General features: G+C 43.6%; 1 protein-coding gene across 2 annotated transcripts in view; it reads left to right on the top strand.

Moving 5' to 3' along the window:
- CLCN2 (chloride voltage-gated channel 2) overlaps positions 1-16,608 on the top strand; it is a 133,967-nt gene that overhangs the window by 96,735 nt on the left and 20,624 nt on the right. For both annotated transcript variants that reach the window (XM_081329150.1, XM_081329149.1), the window contains exons 14-17: positions 957-1,067; positions 3,605-3,818; positions 7,951-8,084; positions 16,037-16,221. In XM_081329150.1, coding sequence (XP_081185276.1) covers positions 957-1,067; positions 3,605-3,818; positions 7,951-8,084; positions 16,037-16,221 — 644 coding nt within the window. The remainder of the gene's footprint in view (positions 1-956; positions 1,068-3,604; positions 3,819-7,950; positions 8,085-16,036; positions 16,222-16,608) is intronic.

The following is a 16,608-nucleotide window of genomic DNA, read 5'->3' as shown; positions in this document are numbered from 1 at the left end:
TTGCTGGGTTTACATTTGTAAAGAAAAATCGTTACCGATTGGTTTCTATAATCCATAATCCACACAGTACATTTTGTTGATTTCCCCTTTTCCTCCAAAATGTCTTCTTTGCAAACCTTGAAATAACACAGTTCTTCTTATTTTGATAAATAACAGTTACGTATATGATTTCCACCCCCCCAATATTCCTAGAAATAATGATCACATCAATATAATATTTCTTTTCTATCTGATCATTCTGGTTGCCTCACCTTATATCAGTGATGGCGAACCTTTTAGAGACCAAGTGCCGAAACTGGAACCCCAAACCCACTTATGTATCATCGGGTGGCGGATGGGCGTGGCCCTTTGGGTGGGTGTGGCCAATTGGGTGGCATGGCCCATTGGGTGGGCGTGGCTGCAGTGGTAACGGCAGACTGGGTGGGACTAAAAAGTCCAATCAATCAATTCCAACTTTGCGAGAACTTTTTTTTCCCACCACGAGAAGTTGAAATTGATTGATTGATTGATTAAACCTCTCTTTTTTTGCACACGGCAGCGGAGGCCTAAAGCGAAAAGGTTTTATAAAACCCAGCTGAAGGCCCAGGACTGGGACGACGGCACGCGTGCCCACAGAGAGGGCTCTGTCTTGCCACTTGTGGCACCCGTGCCATAGGTTCGCCACCACAGCTTTACATCCTGTTACAGTCCTTATTTAGATTTGTTTCTCCCATAAAGTTCCGAGTATTCTTGCTGGTTAAGATTTTCTCAACAGATAATTAGGTTTAAAGATTTAAATCCATTTTTTCCCCCATTTTTGTTTTAGTCTTGTGGGACGATAGCCAGTGGGTTTTCGTTTAGCTCTCCCCCACCCCCCACCCCCCAGACCCAGAAAACTGGTTCCTCCTTCATCCCAAGAGCAGAGAAAATCTCTCTGCTTCTCTCCCACACATCTGACCTTTCCTCTCTTCGCACAGGGGCAGCTTTTGGCAGGCTGATGGGTGAGAGCATGGCGGCATGGTTCCCCGATGGCATTCACACCGACAGCAATATCTACCGCATTGTGCCCGGGGGTTACGCAGTGGTAGGTAAGGCAATTTTTCTTCCGTTTCCAGAAGGTCGGGTACAAACACGAACAACCACGGGCTTCACCACCTCAGTTCAAGAACTAGCAGTTGTGTTCACACAATAGTTTGGTTGGAGGGGCTTACATCTCCGGGGCTGCAAGTGAAAGAGAAAGAAGGTTAAAATGGCAAGAAAGAAAGAGAATATTTCAGTGTCGGACTTATAGAGGAGAAGGACCCTCGGCCCTTCAGTCTCACAAACTGGGAGAGTGAGATTTAAAATAGCTCTTGCAGACCCCACTTCAGTGACATCACTAATAAAAGTTTTACTATTTTTTTAAATTGGTTTTAAGGATGGCAGGTTGTAACTGTTAGTGGTATTTAACAATGTACACCATTCATAGAGTCCCGTGGAGCTGAGACGGATGGCCATATAAATTGAACAGATAGATGATAGATAGATAGATAGATAGATAGATAGATAGATAGATAGATAGATAGATAGATAGATAGATAGATAGATAGATAGATAGACTGTCGATAGATAGATAGATAGATAGATAGATAGATAGATAGATAGATAGATAGATAGATAGACTGTCGATAGATAGATAGATAGATAGATAGATAGATAGATAGATAGATACTCTGTCGATAGATAGATAGATAGATAGATAGATAGATAGATAGATAGATAGAGATAGATAATAGAGATAGATGATAGATAGATAGATAGATAGATAGATAGATAGATAGATAGATAGATAGATAGATAGATAGATAGATAGATAGGCAGGCAGGCAGGCAGGCAGGCAGGCAGGCAGGCAGGCCGGAAAGATGGATAGATGGATATGGACAGATGGACAGACAGGCACTAGAATTTAGGCATCCTAAAGTTAGTGATATTTCAGGTTGTAATTTTCTTTTGGTTCTAAATACAATTAAAAGCAGAAGTGCTGCTGATCAAACCTCCAGCCCATTTGAGAAAATGGATTTGTTTATAGTGACTGCTGCCTTCGCTTAAATGACCATCATCATCATAAAAAAAAAAACCTAACTTCAAATCTGGTCATGAGGTGTCTCAGCTTATGAGCACAATGATTTACGACCATAATTCCCTACTCGATTATTGTCATAATAATAATTTTCATAACAGGCTCTCCACATGTCCCAAGGGCGCAACTGCCTAGTCTGTCTAGCATGGCAAACCTTTAAAAATATCTCCAAATGTTAGGCTTAAACTAAAAATTTGAATTATTTGTTAACCCAGCCAACACCTATAATGGTTTTGATTTATTATGGGGTTACTGTATTATCAATTAGATGATTGAACATGGTGGAAAATAGATAACATTTAGGAAACAGAGCAATATTATAATGAAATAGATAAGATGTGTAACCAGAATATTAGACTTTGGTATGAAAAGGGGAAAAAAGAAGAAGTTGAGATAAGGGAAACTTTTGGTCACCTAAATATAAAATACTTGGAAATCATAAATAATAGTGTTACTTTGAATATCGATGGGAAATTAAATCCTGAAAGAAAAAAAAGCAATACTAGGACATTGACTGTATACAAGGATTAATTGCAAATGCAATTAAAATAGGTATAAGCTAAAAATTATTGAAAACTGTAACAAAGATTTTATTTATTTATTTATTTATTTTATTACATTTATATACCGCCCTTTCCCGAAGGACTCAGGGCGGTTTACAGGGTGATTAAAAAACCAAAATACAAAAGTTAAAAACAAATTTAAAAAAAATTATATCTGTCCCTGTATAAATAAAACCCCAGTTAAAACAAGATTAATCCTCAGCCTGGGCCAGAGAGCTCAAAGAGCCAGGTCTTCAGGCCCCGGCGGAATGAACGGAGGTCGGGGGCAGTCCTCAGCTCCACTGGCAGCTGGTTCCAAAGGGCAGGCGCCCCCACTGAGAAGGCCCTATCACTGGGTGTTACCCGCCGGCAATCTCTTACCGGTGGCACCCTGAGAAGACCCTCCCTGTGGGAGCGCACTGGACGAAGGGAACTTGATGCCGGCAGCAAGATGTTTTTATTTAGTTGATAACAATCATTGTACTAGCCCAGGGGTCTTTGAACTTGCCCCTTTTATGACTTGTGGACTTCAACTCCCAGAATTCCTCAGCCAGCGTATGGTGGCTGAGGAATTCTGGAAGTTGAAGTCCACAAGTCATAAAAGGACCAAGTTTGAAGACCCCTGTACCAGCCAAATATGAGATAACAGATATTAATGGAAAAAGAGAGGAAATATCTGATGTTGTAACAGGAGATTTATACTAAACATTTATGTACACTATTGAACTATTGATTAACCCAGTCATCACGTTGCTTTTTAAATATCACAATTGTAAAATGAGGGGAAAAAATCAATGCATTATTACAAAAAATAAATAAGTATCTCCAAACGTTGGATTCCTCTGAACTGCCGGCGGGCCATCCGCCCAATCTGAGGCCTTCCCCATCTCCTAATGCAGAAATCGGTGCTGCTATTCACTGACATGGATCTCTTCCTTCCCACTCCCCCCCCCGCCTTCCCCAGGTGCAGCTGCCCTCTCTGGAGCCGTCACCCACACGGTCTCCACCGCCGTCATCGTTTTCGAGCTGACCGGCCAGATTTCGCACATCCTGCCAGTTATGATTGCAGTGATCCTGGCTAATGCCGTGGCCCAGAGCTTGCAGCCTTCCCTGTACGACAGCATCATCCGGATCAAGAAACTGCCCTATTTGCCAGAGCTGGGTTGGGGACACCAGGAGTAAGTGTGCACGAATGTGGGGGATGACCCTGACTCAGGGCTATAATGCTGCAGGGAACTTGATGCAGAGCGCCCTGAATAATAACTATTAATGGGAGCTATGGTTCAAAACAATCAGAGTAACAGAGCTGGAAGAGACCATGGAGGTCTTCTAGTTCAGGGCTTTTCAGCCAGTGGTACGGGTACCACCTGTGGTACATTGGCACCTGGCAGGTGGTACGCGGCCCTCCTAGAAAAGTGGTAGCGGGGGAGGGGAATGAGCTGAACCGGTGGCAGCACCGCACAAGCCTGAGCGAGAGATGGCTGGAGCTGCAGGGCTGTCAGGGCTCGGCGGAAGCATCAGGATTAGCGCCAGTCTCCAGCTGGAGCTCGGCACTGATCCTGGCGCTTCTGTGAGCCCAGAAGAAGCGCCGATCAGCTGGAATCTTGCAGCATCTCCAGGGTCTTGTGATTTACATTCAGATGCTTGGCAACTGATTCATATTTATGATGGTCACAGTATCCAGGGTCATGCGGTGACCAAAACCTGCTGCAACCACCCAGCAGGTGGGGGGGAATAAAAACCAAACACCCCCCACCCCACCCCCACTGCCAATCCTCAACAGAAATGCTCACAACAATGAAAACCTCGGACAGGAGGAAGAGCACCACCGGGCGGGCAGGCAGGTGTCTTGCTAGGTTGTGGCTTGGGGGGGCACTTTTTTCAGTGCCATTGTAACTTCAAACAGTCACTAAGCTGACTGTTGTAAGTCGAGGACTACCTGTACTTCATCACTTTTTTCCTTTCCTTTTTTTTTTTTGGTCATCAAGTTTTTGACACCTTACTTGGCGACTGGTGGTACTCAGATGTTGCCGTATCCTAAAAGTGGTACAATGGGTGAAAACATTGAAAAGCCCTGTTCTAGTCCAGGGGTCCCCGACACCTGGTCTTTGGACCAGCACCAGTCTGTGGTATACCAGCAACCGGGCCGCACAAACGAGCAAAGATGGAGGCCACACACAAAATCCACGCCTTCTCCAGTCCATGGAAAAAACCTTTCTCCATGGAATCGGTCCCTGCTGCCCAAAAGGTTGGGGGCCTGCTGTTCTAGTCCAAGCGGGAACCCCTATACCAGCACTCTCCAACCTCGGCAGATCGGCAGAGGTGGCGCTGGGAGGAGGTGGATGGGATGGTTTTGTGAGCGTGCACGCACTGCTTTCTCAAATGCAGCTTCACACGTGCACACACCACTTCTGCGGCCCGGTTCTGAGCAGGCTGAGGCCCAACACTGGGCCACGGACTGGGAGTTGGGGACCCCTGCCCTGTACCATTTCAGATGAACGGTGGTCCAGTCTCTTCTCAAAAACATCTTGGCCTAATGTTTTCTCCATCTGCCCACAGAGCAATAGGGCAGGGGTCTTCAAACCTGGCCCTTTCATGACTTGTGGACTTCAATTCCCAGAATTCCTCATCCAGGTGTGCCTGGCTGAGGAATTCTGGGAGTTGAAGTCCACAAGTCGTAAACAGGCCAAGTTTGAAGACCCCTGCAATAGGGGGCTAAGACTCTTTGGATTTCTTGGTTTATTTCTCCTCTTTGGAATCTAGTTTGTCATTAGCTTTTAGGCTGGCTGCTCATATTGTTTTTCTACCGGCGTAGCCTCTATTGATTTGTGCCAAAGCATCGTGCAAAGTGCATTTTGCAAGTGTCCGATTCCTTGCTGCTGTTACAGACTTTGTAACCCTGCAAGATTCCCTGGATCCAAAAGGTGCACAACTTCCCTGAAGCTGACGATTACACTTGCCGTATTTATTTATTTTTTTTTAGGGGTTTTTCCTCTTGAGAAGTGCGGCAGGGTGACCAAGGAGAGTATTTTTCAAGGGCAATTTAGGGAACCCTTTTGCTCTTCAAAATCCAAGAATGAAGAAGCCCAGTATACGTGGTATCTTGGTATTCAGCTTCTTTGAAATTCATCAAATTGGCTACTCAATGTATTTTGACCTAAGAACTTAATAATAATGATAATGATAAAGTTGGAAGGGTCTTTGGAGGTCATCTAGTCCAACTCTCTGCTCAGGCAGGAAACCCTATACCATTTCAGATGAATGGCTGTCCAGTCTCTTCTTAAAAACTTCCAGTGTTGGAGCATTCGCCGCTTCTGGAGGCAGGTTGTTCCACTGGTTAATTGTTCTAACTGTCAGGAAGTTTCTCCTTAGTTCTAGGTTGCTTCTCTCCTTGGTTAGTTTCCATCCGTTGCTTCTTGTCCTGCCTTCAGGTGCTTTGGAGAACGGTGTTCTGTACCAGCCTGCTACCGGCCCTGCAGCAAAAGCAGGGACAACCCCTTTACAAACGGCAAGAGGCTGGAATAAAGCCTGCCAAATTTATTCACATAAAACAGAGCAAGACAAGACACCAACCATGAAACAGGAGCTAAGAAACAGGAACTATCCAAGCGGTTGCCTTCAGCAAACCAGCCCTCCCACGCATTCCCCTTAAATACAGTTCAGGGCGTGGACTCTCTCTGCCTCCTTCCGAGGTGCCCCATTGCCTTCCTCTGTTTACTCCTGATTGACTGCCTCCTCCGTCGGGCGTCCTTGAACAGGGCCAGCTGTGGGTCATCTTCATCCACGCTGTCAGGCTCACAGAGCTGGGTCTGCGTCGTGACCAGATGAGAGGGGCCTGGCTGGGGGCTCTCATCAAGCTGTCCAATCCCCTCAGCAAGCTCTTCAACACCCCCCTCCTCCTCCTCTGGGTCGTCCGACCCAACTGCCGAACCCACAGGCTGACCCTGAATCACAACAAACGGCTTGACTTCCTCCTCTTGGTGGCAGCCCCTGAGATATTGGAACATTACTATCACGTCACCCCTAGTCCTTCTCTTCGTTAAACTAGACATACCCAATTCCAGCAGCCGTTCCTTATATGTTTTAGCCTCCAGTCCCCTGATCATCTTCATTGCTCTTCTCTGCACTCTTTCTAGAGTCTCAACATCTTTTTTACATCGTATAAAAAAACATCATTTTTATATTCGTTGTTTGTTTGGTACTCAGCGCACAAGCTAGAACTTGTCAGTGTTGGCTGCCTTGTGACTCACTACATTATTCCTTATGGGAAAAATTAGTTTAGTACTCATTGTTTTTTGGTACATACTCATCACATCTCCCAGAACCAATTAAGAATTTGTGAAAGGTTGGTGTGGGTGGGTTGAGTTCTCAACCTCTGCTTTAAAAAGCCATGCCTTGCCTGTAATGTCAGAGACTTCGGCATATTAGGCCAAGATCTAGCAAATGCATTCACATAACCCACCGATCCTTGCTTAACATTACTCTTAAGTTCTTTTCCAGGTTGTTAGTGTGTTGTCCGAACCCAACCAATTTACTTCACTGGCCAGGGAAAAGGCAATAAGACTTTTCTTTTAAAAGACTGGAAGCTTTACACGGGCTTTTTGTTGAAAGAAGAAAAGGCTGCATTGATGATTGATGGATTTGATTGATGGCTCAAAGAGGAAGGTGTAAGAATAAGATGGCAATTAACAGAAAGAAGAATGGAAGTTTTAAGTCTGTTTTTTCTTTTCTTGCTTGCTTGGTTTTTTTTAATATTCTGTTTTCTCGCTTTTTTTTTAAAAAAAACTGTCTACTTTAATTCTGCTGAAAAATACTAATTATAAAAAAAAACCGCTGACTTTGTTCACTGTATAAGTAGTCCTCGACTTACAACAGTTCATTTAGTGACCACTCAAAGTTACAACATCACCGAAAAAAGTGACTTATGACCGTTTTTCACACTTGCAGCTGTTGCAGCATCCCCATGGTCATGTGATCAAAATTCAGACGCTTGGCAACTGTCTCATATTTATGACGGTCGCAGTGTCCCGGGGTCACGTGATCCCCTTTTGCGATCTTCTGATGAGCCAAGTCGAAGGGGAAGCCAGATTCACTTAACAACCAGGTTACTAATTTAACAAGCGCAGTGACGAGAAAGGTCAAAACTCACTTAACAAATACCTCATTTTAGCGACAGAAATGTTGGGCTCAGTTGTGGTCGTAAGTCAAAGACTGCCTGCAGTTTAATGCATGGGTAATATCCAGAGAGTAGGTTAAATAATTGATTAAGTTAAGTGTGTACACTCAGCCAGCTTGTTTGCCTTTTTTCAGGAAGTACAACGTACGGGTGGAGGACATCATGGTGCGCGACGTGCGTTATATCACCCTGAACTGTAGGTATCGGGATCTTCAGGATGTGTTACACAGCACCAAGATGAAAAGCCTAGCTCTGGTGGAATCAGCTGGTAAGAGAAAAAGATAGCCAGGCAGCTTGGAGAGGCGGGATGAGGTCAGGAGTTGTAGAACTTGACTTTTGCAAGCAAGAACTAAATACCCCCAATCTACTTTTTACAACCAGCAATAGCAATAGCACTTAGACTTATATACCGCTCTATGGTGCTTTTACAGCCTTCTCTGAGCGGTTTACAGAGTCAGCATATTTGCCCCCCAACAATCTGGGTCCTCATATTTGCCCCCCAACAATCTGGGTCCTTGACTACGGCAAGATGGAAGATAACCTTTATTGTCATATTTTTTTTTACTGTGGGCACAACGACACACATCAAAAATGAAATTTAATTGTCCGCTCTCAAAGTGGACACATACACGACGCACACCTAAACATACTATATACAACATACATATACTATATTCAACATATGTATAGACCTACACCCCTACATGTGCATAACATATGAATATTAAACATGTCCATCTTGAAAATATAACGGAAAGAGGAAGTTTGAGAGTTCTCAAGGTTTATACCAGGGGTTTTCAAACTTGGCCCTTTTATGACTTGTGGACTTCAACTCCCAGAATTCCTCAGCCAGGCATGCTGGCTGAAGAATTCTGAGAGTTCAAGTCCACAAGTCATAAAAGGGCCAAGTTTGAAGACCCCTGGTTTATACTGTATGGAACGAAACTGTGGTCAGGATTGAACTCCTGGTGGTGGGCAGAGTTTACCTGCAATACTGTATTCTAACCACTGGGTTTAGTTTTACTAATTCAAGCCCATGATTGGACTGCTTGCCCTAAGACACAGCTGGAGTCTTGCACGCTAACTCTGGTTCCTTAGCCACACCAACAGAAGTGAAAGCCTAAGCATTAAAAAAATGAAATCCTAACATAACAAGCAAGTTGGTGTATTGGGTCCTAAGAGTTTAGTCGAAAATGAACGTTGAATAGAACCAAATGTTGGCCACGTGAATCACATACAGGTAGTCTTCCCTTACAACCACTAGTTTACCCACCGTTTGAAATTACAGTGGCACGGAAAAGTTGATTTATGACCGATCCTTGCCCTTCATGCCTGTCGCAGCATCGCTACAGTCATGCGATCAAAATTAGGATAGGGGGCAACCGGCATGTATTTACGAGGGATGCAACATGCCGGGGCCATGTGATTGCCATGTGCCACCTTTCTATCTGGTTTCTGACAAGTAAAGCCAATGGAAGAAGCCAGATTCTTTTAACCAAGTTGTAATTCACTTAACCCAGGGGCCTTCAAACCCGGCCCTTTTATGACTCAGGCATGCTGGCTGAGGAATTCTGGGAGTTGAAGTCCATGAGTCATAAAAGGGCCGAGTTTGAAGGCCTCTGACCTAACCACTGCAGTGATTCGCTTAATGGCCCATGACTCCCTTAACAACTGTCTTGCTTAGCAGTGGAAATTCTACTCCCAGTTGTGGACCATAAGTTGAGGACGACCTGTAACCAATGTGCCCATCCTATGCCCTTCACCTCTCACAAGAGCTGGTGTTAAGCAGCTGTACACAGAGACATTGTGATGCAAGTTTGAGCTTCACAACAGTGAAATACTACAACAGGGGTCCCCAAACCCTGGAGCACAGCCCAGTATGGAGCTGTGACCCATTGGGGATCGGTCCCCACAAGTAGCGGGCAAGCACGAGAAGCTCCCTTTTAACAAGTGGTGGGTGTGTATGTTTTCCATTTGCATGCGCAAAACCATCCCCTCTTCTCCAAGCACCCCCACCACTGCTGCCGGTCCAGGGAGCCAGAAGGATTGGGGACCACTGTTCTACGAGGAAAAGCTGGCAAAGGAGAATTGGAGATGCTGGCTGGGGAATTCTGGGAGTTGATCCACACGTCTTCCCAAGGTTGAGAAACATAGCGGTATTCCAGTATCTGAGGGGCTGCCACAAGGCAGAGGGGGGCAGAGGGAAGGACGAGAGCACCAGAGCACCAGAGGGAAGGACGAGAAACAATGGATGGAAACTGACCAAAGAGAGAAGCAACCTGGAATTAAGGAGAAACTTCCTGACAGTGAGGACAATTAACCAGTGGAACAGCTTGCCTCCAGAAATTGTGGGTGCTCCATCACTGGAGATTTTTAAGAAGAGACTAGACAGTCACCTGTCTGAGATGGTATAGGTCAGGGGTAGGCAACCTTGGCTCTTTTATGACTCATGGACTTCAACTCCCAGAATTCCTATGTTGGCTCAGGAATTCTGGGAGTTGAAGTCCACGAGTCATAAAAGAGCCAAGGTTGCCTACCTCTGGTATAGGTTCTCCTGCTTCAGCAGGGGGCTGGACTAGAAGACCTCCAAGGTCCCTTCCAGCTTCTATTCTATTCTACTCTTGCTTTCCCATTACAGATGTCTTAGTGCATCCGTGGGTTGTTGTTTTTTAATGGCTTAAAGGGAAGCATCGGCGCCTAAACATACGGCCTGCTGCGTTTCCCATTGTGACGAATATAGATTCTCCCAGATTGTCCCAATGCCTCTTCCGAAGGAGCTGATGCAACGGGCTATTTTCCTAATGCTTTATCGATTGGTGGGTGAGTCAACCGAGCAGTTACTGACCTCACTGAGCTCAAATTATAACAAAACTCAAATGGCTGCACGTTGTCGCTGAATTGGATGCAAAAATTACAGAGGGGAAATGATCCATTCAAATCATAATTGCCACCGTGATATTTTTGAAATTCTTTTTAGATCAAGCTTGTTTTGTGTGGAGGTTTTTTATAATATATATATATATACAGGGCTTTTTTTTTCTCATAGAATGCTCAGAACGGAGTTCCGGCACCTTTTTTGGATGGAACCTTGTAGGGTAGGCAAGGCGGGTTGTATGACGTGTGTGAGTTCCGGCACCTTTTTCTTTTACAAAAAAAGCAGTGTATATATATATGCCAGAAAGACATCATGGCAACAACGATAGTCTAGTAACTATGACACATTTGACTTCCCCTTTATATTATTTCTTGATCATCCTTAAGTATGTTGATACTCTCAAGCGGGAAGACTTCGTCAGTTACGTTCGCACAATAAGCTGAACCGGGTCAGCCAAAGGCCTTGTTTCTGCGTCAACAGGCTAAACTTGAATAAATGTCTATTTATTATTCTCAGTTATTCTCTGTCATCCAGGTCATAGCTTGTCTCGAAAGTGTGTGGTGGTGTTGTTGTTTTTTTAAAAAAGCAACTGGACTGTTTTTTTCTTGAGGAAGAAAAAAAGGTTTTGCTTCTCATCCAGAAAGTTTCACAAGCGTCGCAACTGATGAAGCGTCTTGGATAAGAAGCGAAACATTGTCTTCTTCCTCAAGGAAAAACAGTTCAGTTGCTTTTTTACAAAAAAAAACCACTTTGAGATTAAACCTAAATCGTATTAATCTTGGTTCACTCTTGGTGAACCCAGCCTATTAACCCAAAATTAATGTATAGTTCCTGTGTATCGTGCAACCTCAGAAAATTGGTTAATTCAAGAATTAGGCTAAACATGTTGCATGCGTGTTCGGTTTCTGTTACAAAACATGATGGTTTAATCACTCTTTGGGACAGAATCTCAACATTTTCAACAAAATCTTTTCCAGTTTTCAGCCTGATTGACTTTCCTTCCTTCCTTCCTTCCTTCCTTCCTTCCTTCCTTCCTTCCTTCCTTCCTTCCTTCCTTCCTCCCTCCCTCCCTCCCTCCCTCCTTCATTCCTTTCTTTCTTTCTTTCTTTCTTTCTTTCTTTCTTTCTTTCTTTCTTTCTTTCTTTCTTTCTTTCTTTCTTTCTTTCTTTCTTTCTCTGTCTTCCTTCCTCTTTCCTTCCTTCCTTCCTTCCTCCCTTCCTCCCTCCCTCCCTCCCTCCCTCCTTCATTCCTTCATTTCATTCTCCTTCAGCCCAGCTCCTCACAGTGGTGAAAATAGAGAGAAAGAAGGAATATTAAGTATGTTCCTCACCTGGAGTTAATTATATTTTTAAAAAAGTAATAAAAGACAGATATAAATAAAATAAAGACAGGTAGTCCTCAACTTTCTAACACAACTGAGCCCAAAATTTCTGTTGCTAAGTGAGACATTTGTTAAGTGAGTTTTGCCTCAATTGTTCAGTGAATCACTGCAGATGTTAAATTAGTAACACGGTTGTTAAGCAAATCTGGCTTTCCCATTGACTTGGCTTGTCCGAAGGTCGCAAAAGGGGATCACGTGGTGCCGGGATGCTGCAACCGTCATAAATATGAGTCCTTTGCCAAGCACCTGAATTTTAATCACGTGACCTCAGGGGATGCTGCAAGAGTCGTAAGTGTGAAAAACGGTCATCACAGTCACATTTTTCAGTGCCGTTGTAACTTTGAACAGTCACTAAATGAACTCTTGTAAGTCGAGGACTACCTGTGTATCTTGAGCACTGGCTGCTAGAAAACCACAATAGAAGAGGGTTAGTTTCCCGTTCAGATGCAACAGATAGGCCCCTGTGGGACCCAGAATGCTGGCTTACGTGAGCTCTTGGCCTGATCCACCTTTTAGATTTTTTGAGATGTTGTTATTCACGTCCCAGCTGGGTTTTGAACTGCATCTGCTCCTCTCCTTCAAAAAAAAACAACCAGAAACAAAAAAGCAATCACAGTCCTGTGCTGTATTAGTCATCCAAATTAGTAGTTTTGCCACGTTTTTGCTAAGTCTGCATCTCACAGGAAGAGCGGAAAGGGACACGGACCGTTCCTTATCTTGGTCCCCAGTGTGGCTATGACATTTTTAATTTTTTAAAAGCAAAGACATTAAGAAACGTGGACATCTTCGGGGACTGAATTCTGCACAGAAAAAAAAACTCTTTTCTTTATGGAGCAGTAAAATATCCACCGTGTTCATCTGGAAGGCTGCTGGATCAATTCTGTGGCTGTGGAATAGAGTAGTGGAGATGGGGAATTCTGGGAGTTGAAGTCCACACAGCTTGCTGAGGTTGCTGAGGTTGAAAAAAACTAACCACCCCTGGGTTGCCTGACTTCAAATAGAATCCTGTCCTTCTTTCCTTCCTTCCTTCCTTCCTTCCTTCCTTCCTTCCTTCCTTCCTTCCTTCCTTCCTTCCTTCCCTCCCTCCCTCCCTCCCTCCCTCCCTCCCTCCCTTCCTTCCTTCCTTCCTTCCTTCCTTCCTTCCTTCCTTAAAAGGTTCTCTCCAGATCTCACTGAGCAAGCAGGTGGGGAAAGTAAAGGGATCTTGCTGAAGAGTCCCTAGTCAGTTTTCCGCCCAAGTGGACACTTTGATCTTGGCTAATGCAAAAGTCTAAAAAAAAGGATCAAAAAGAAATAAATGCTGATTCTGCTGGTGGCATCTAAGAAGCAAAAGCGGAGCTGAACAGTCAAAAGCTTGCACTTGTGATCTGCAATGCTTCTGGCAAGTGGGTCTTCCTGCTTAAAAACACCCTGAGATATATTTGCAGTAAAAACAAGCTTGTAACAGTCTGTTGAAACATTTGTAGGGCTTCGGCAGCAAGTGGGCATTCTTTAGCTGGAGAAAAAGCACAATGATTTATCATTTCAAAGACTAGAATAGCATAGCATAGCATAGCATAGCATAGCATAGAATAGAATTAGAATAGAATAGAATAGAATAGAATAGAATAGAATAGAATAGAATAGAATAGAATAGAATAGAATAGAATAGAATAGAATAGAATAGAATAGAATAGAATAGAATAGAACAGAACAGAACAGAATAGAATAGAACAGAACAGAACAGAATAGAATAGCATAGAATAGAATAGAATTAGAATAGAATAGAATAGAATAGAATAGAATAGAATAGAATAGAATAGAACAGAACAGAACAGAACAGAATAGAACAGAACAGAACAGAACAGAATAGAATAGCATAGAATAGAATAGAATTAGAATAGAATAGAATAGAATAGAATAGAATAGAATAGAACAGAACAGAACAGAACAGAATAGAATAGAACAGAACAGAACAGAACAGAACAGAATAGAATAGAATAGAATTAGAATAGAATAGAATAGAATAGAATAGAATAGGATAGGATAGGATAGGATAGGATATAGAAATAAGAACAGAACAGAACAGAGAAATAGGACTAGACTAGACTAGACTAGAAGAATAGAACAGAACAGAACAGAACAGAATAGCATAGAATAGAATATAGAAATAAGAACAGAACAGAACAGAGAAATAGGACTAGACTAGACTAGAAGAATAGAATAGAATAGAATAGAATTAGAATAGAATAGAATAGAATAGAATAGAATAGAATAGAACTTACGACCACAATTGAGCCCAAATTTATGTTAAGTGAGAAATTTGTTTAGTGAGTTTTGCCCCATTTTACGACTTTTCTTGCCACATTTGTTAAGTGAATCGCCGCAGTTGTTAAATTAGTAACATGGTTGTTAAGTGAATCTGGCTTTCCCGTTGGCTTTGCAAAACAGGATCACGTGACCCTGGGACACTGCCCTTGTCATAAATATGAGCCAGTTGTCACTCATCCAAATATAAATCCCATGCTTCTGGGGATGCTGCAATGGCTGTACGTTTGAGCAATGGTCATAGGCAGTGCTTTTTTTGTAAAAGAAAAAGGTGCCGGAACTCACACATGTCATACAACCCACCTTGCCTACCCTACAAGGTTCCATCCAAAAAAGGTGCCGTTCTATGAGGAAAAAAGCCCGGGTCATAGGCCACTTTTTTCAGTGCCGTTATAACTTTGAACAGTCGCTAAATGAAATGTTGTAAAGTCAAGGGCTACCTGTATAATGGAATGGAGCTGGAAGGGACCTTGGAGGTCCTCTAGTCCAACCCCCTGCTCAAGCAGAGAGACAAATGGTTGTCCAATCTCTTCTTAAAGGCTGGTCTTTGGTAGCATATTTTTTAAAAAAAGATTCTGAGAAATTGGATAATAATAATAATAATAATAATAATAATAATAATAATAATAATAATAATAATAATAATAATAATAATAATAATAATAATAATAAAGTTGGAAGGGACCTTGGAGGTCATCTAGTCCAACCCCCTGCTCAGGCAGGAAACCTTATACCATTTCAGGCAAATGGCTGTCCAGTCTCTTCTTTAAAACGTCCAGTGTTGGAGCATTCACCACTTCTGGAGGCAGGTTGTTCCACTGGTTGATTGTTCTAACTGTCAGGAAGTTTCTCCTTAGAGACCTTTGGATCATGTTCCAAAACAGACAGTGACATTGGTCAGGAGATTAGGAGTTGAGAACACTTTGAGTCTTGAGGAATAATTGAGGGCAGTTATAATAGTACCCGCCTCATGTTTGTACAATCGGTTATCTCTGAATATAACGGAGAAGCTTTAAGCCCGGTGTCTTCAGACTTGCTGTAAAAAGGGCAAGACGCTGCTCAGTTCTCAGTAGCACCATTCTGTGTGCAGTTCAACTTTGCCGCCATCCTTGTAACCTCCGCTTGGCCTTTCGGAGGAACAAGTAGAGGTACATCTCCTGAGCAGCCGGGGGAAATAGGGAAATAACGTTGAAACAATTTGTAGTTGCGGTGGCATCGCTGCATGCCAACATTGCTGCATGCCAACATGCAGCTGTGCATGCAGGATTAAGTAGGTAGGGAGTCACGGGTTGCATTTGCCTTACATTTGCATAGCACCAGAGGTTGCTGGGAGGAGTAGCTCACCACAAGTGTGAGAGAACTGGGACTTTGTCCAGTGGATCAAGCTAGCCAACTGGCAAGTGAGTCGCTGATTGCATTTTTATAGTTCTAGAGGTTAACAGAATAACAGAATTTGTAAGGCACCTTGGACATCTTCTAGTCCAAACCCCTCTGGATTATTTCAAAAACACAAGAGAATTATCCCATTTTCAAGTTTTCCACTCTGGGGAATCCAGAAATGGTTGAGTTTGCCCAGTGTGGCATGAATTCAGCCACGCACCGTGTGCGCCGTTTGTCCTGGTTCCAGAAAATAGATTCTGTTTGCTTCTCTCTGCAGAATCCATGATCCTGCTAGGATCCGTTGACCGCACTCAGATCGGCGCCCTCCTCTGTGACCAGCTGAGCTACGTTCGCCGCCGGAAGTTTATGCAGGAGAAAAGCCAGCTGGAGCACCGACTCCCTGAGAAGAGCCAGGAGAACAAGGAGCCACACCATATGCCGGACACAGGAGTGCGCTTTCAGGTGACCCCTGGGCCCTCTGTACACCAAGGGTGACTTTGCCAACACCTTCCATTTTGTAAAGCTGAAAACCTGTCAAGTGTGGGGAAATAAGGAGATCCCAGCAGTTCAAATGAGTATGAAGATTGATTGCAAGCTTAAGTTCTCTACAAAAACCTGAGCTACTAACTGTAAAGGGAGTTAAAGAAAGGAATGCTAGGTGGGCGGGACTTAGATCTCTTGTGGGCGCACAGGGACTCATGGCTGATGACGTGTTTTGACCCCTTCCCTCAAGCTCAGCCTGGTCCTCTCCTACAAAACCACTGGAAAAAGAGAAACACACAGTCACCTACTATCATCCTGCTGGGGTGCAGAGTAACTGTTAGGCCTCCTGGGTAATCCCAACAGGAA

Source organism: Vipera berus (genome assembly GCF_964194415.1).
Source record: "Vipera berus genome assembly, chromosome: 5".
NCBI lineage: Eukaryota > Metazoa > Chordata > Lepidosauria > Squamata > Viperidae > Vipera > Vipera berus.
This window is presented reverse-complemented; position numbering and strand designations above follow the sequence as displayed.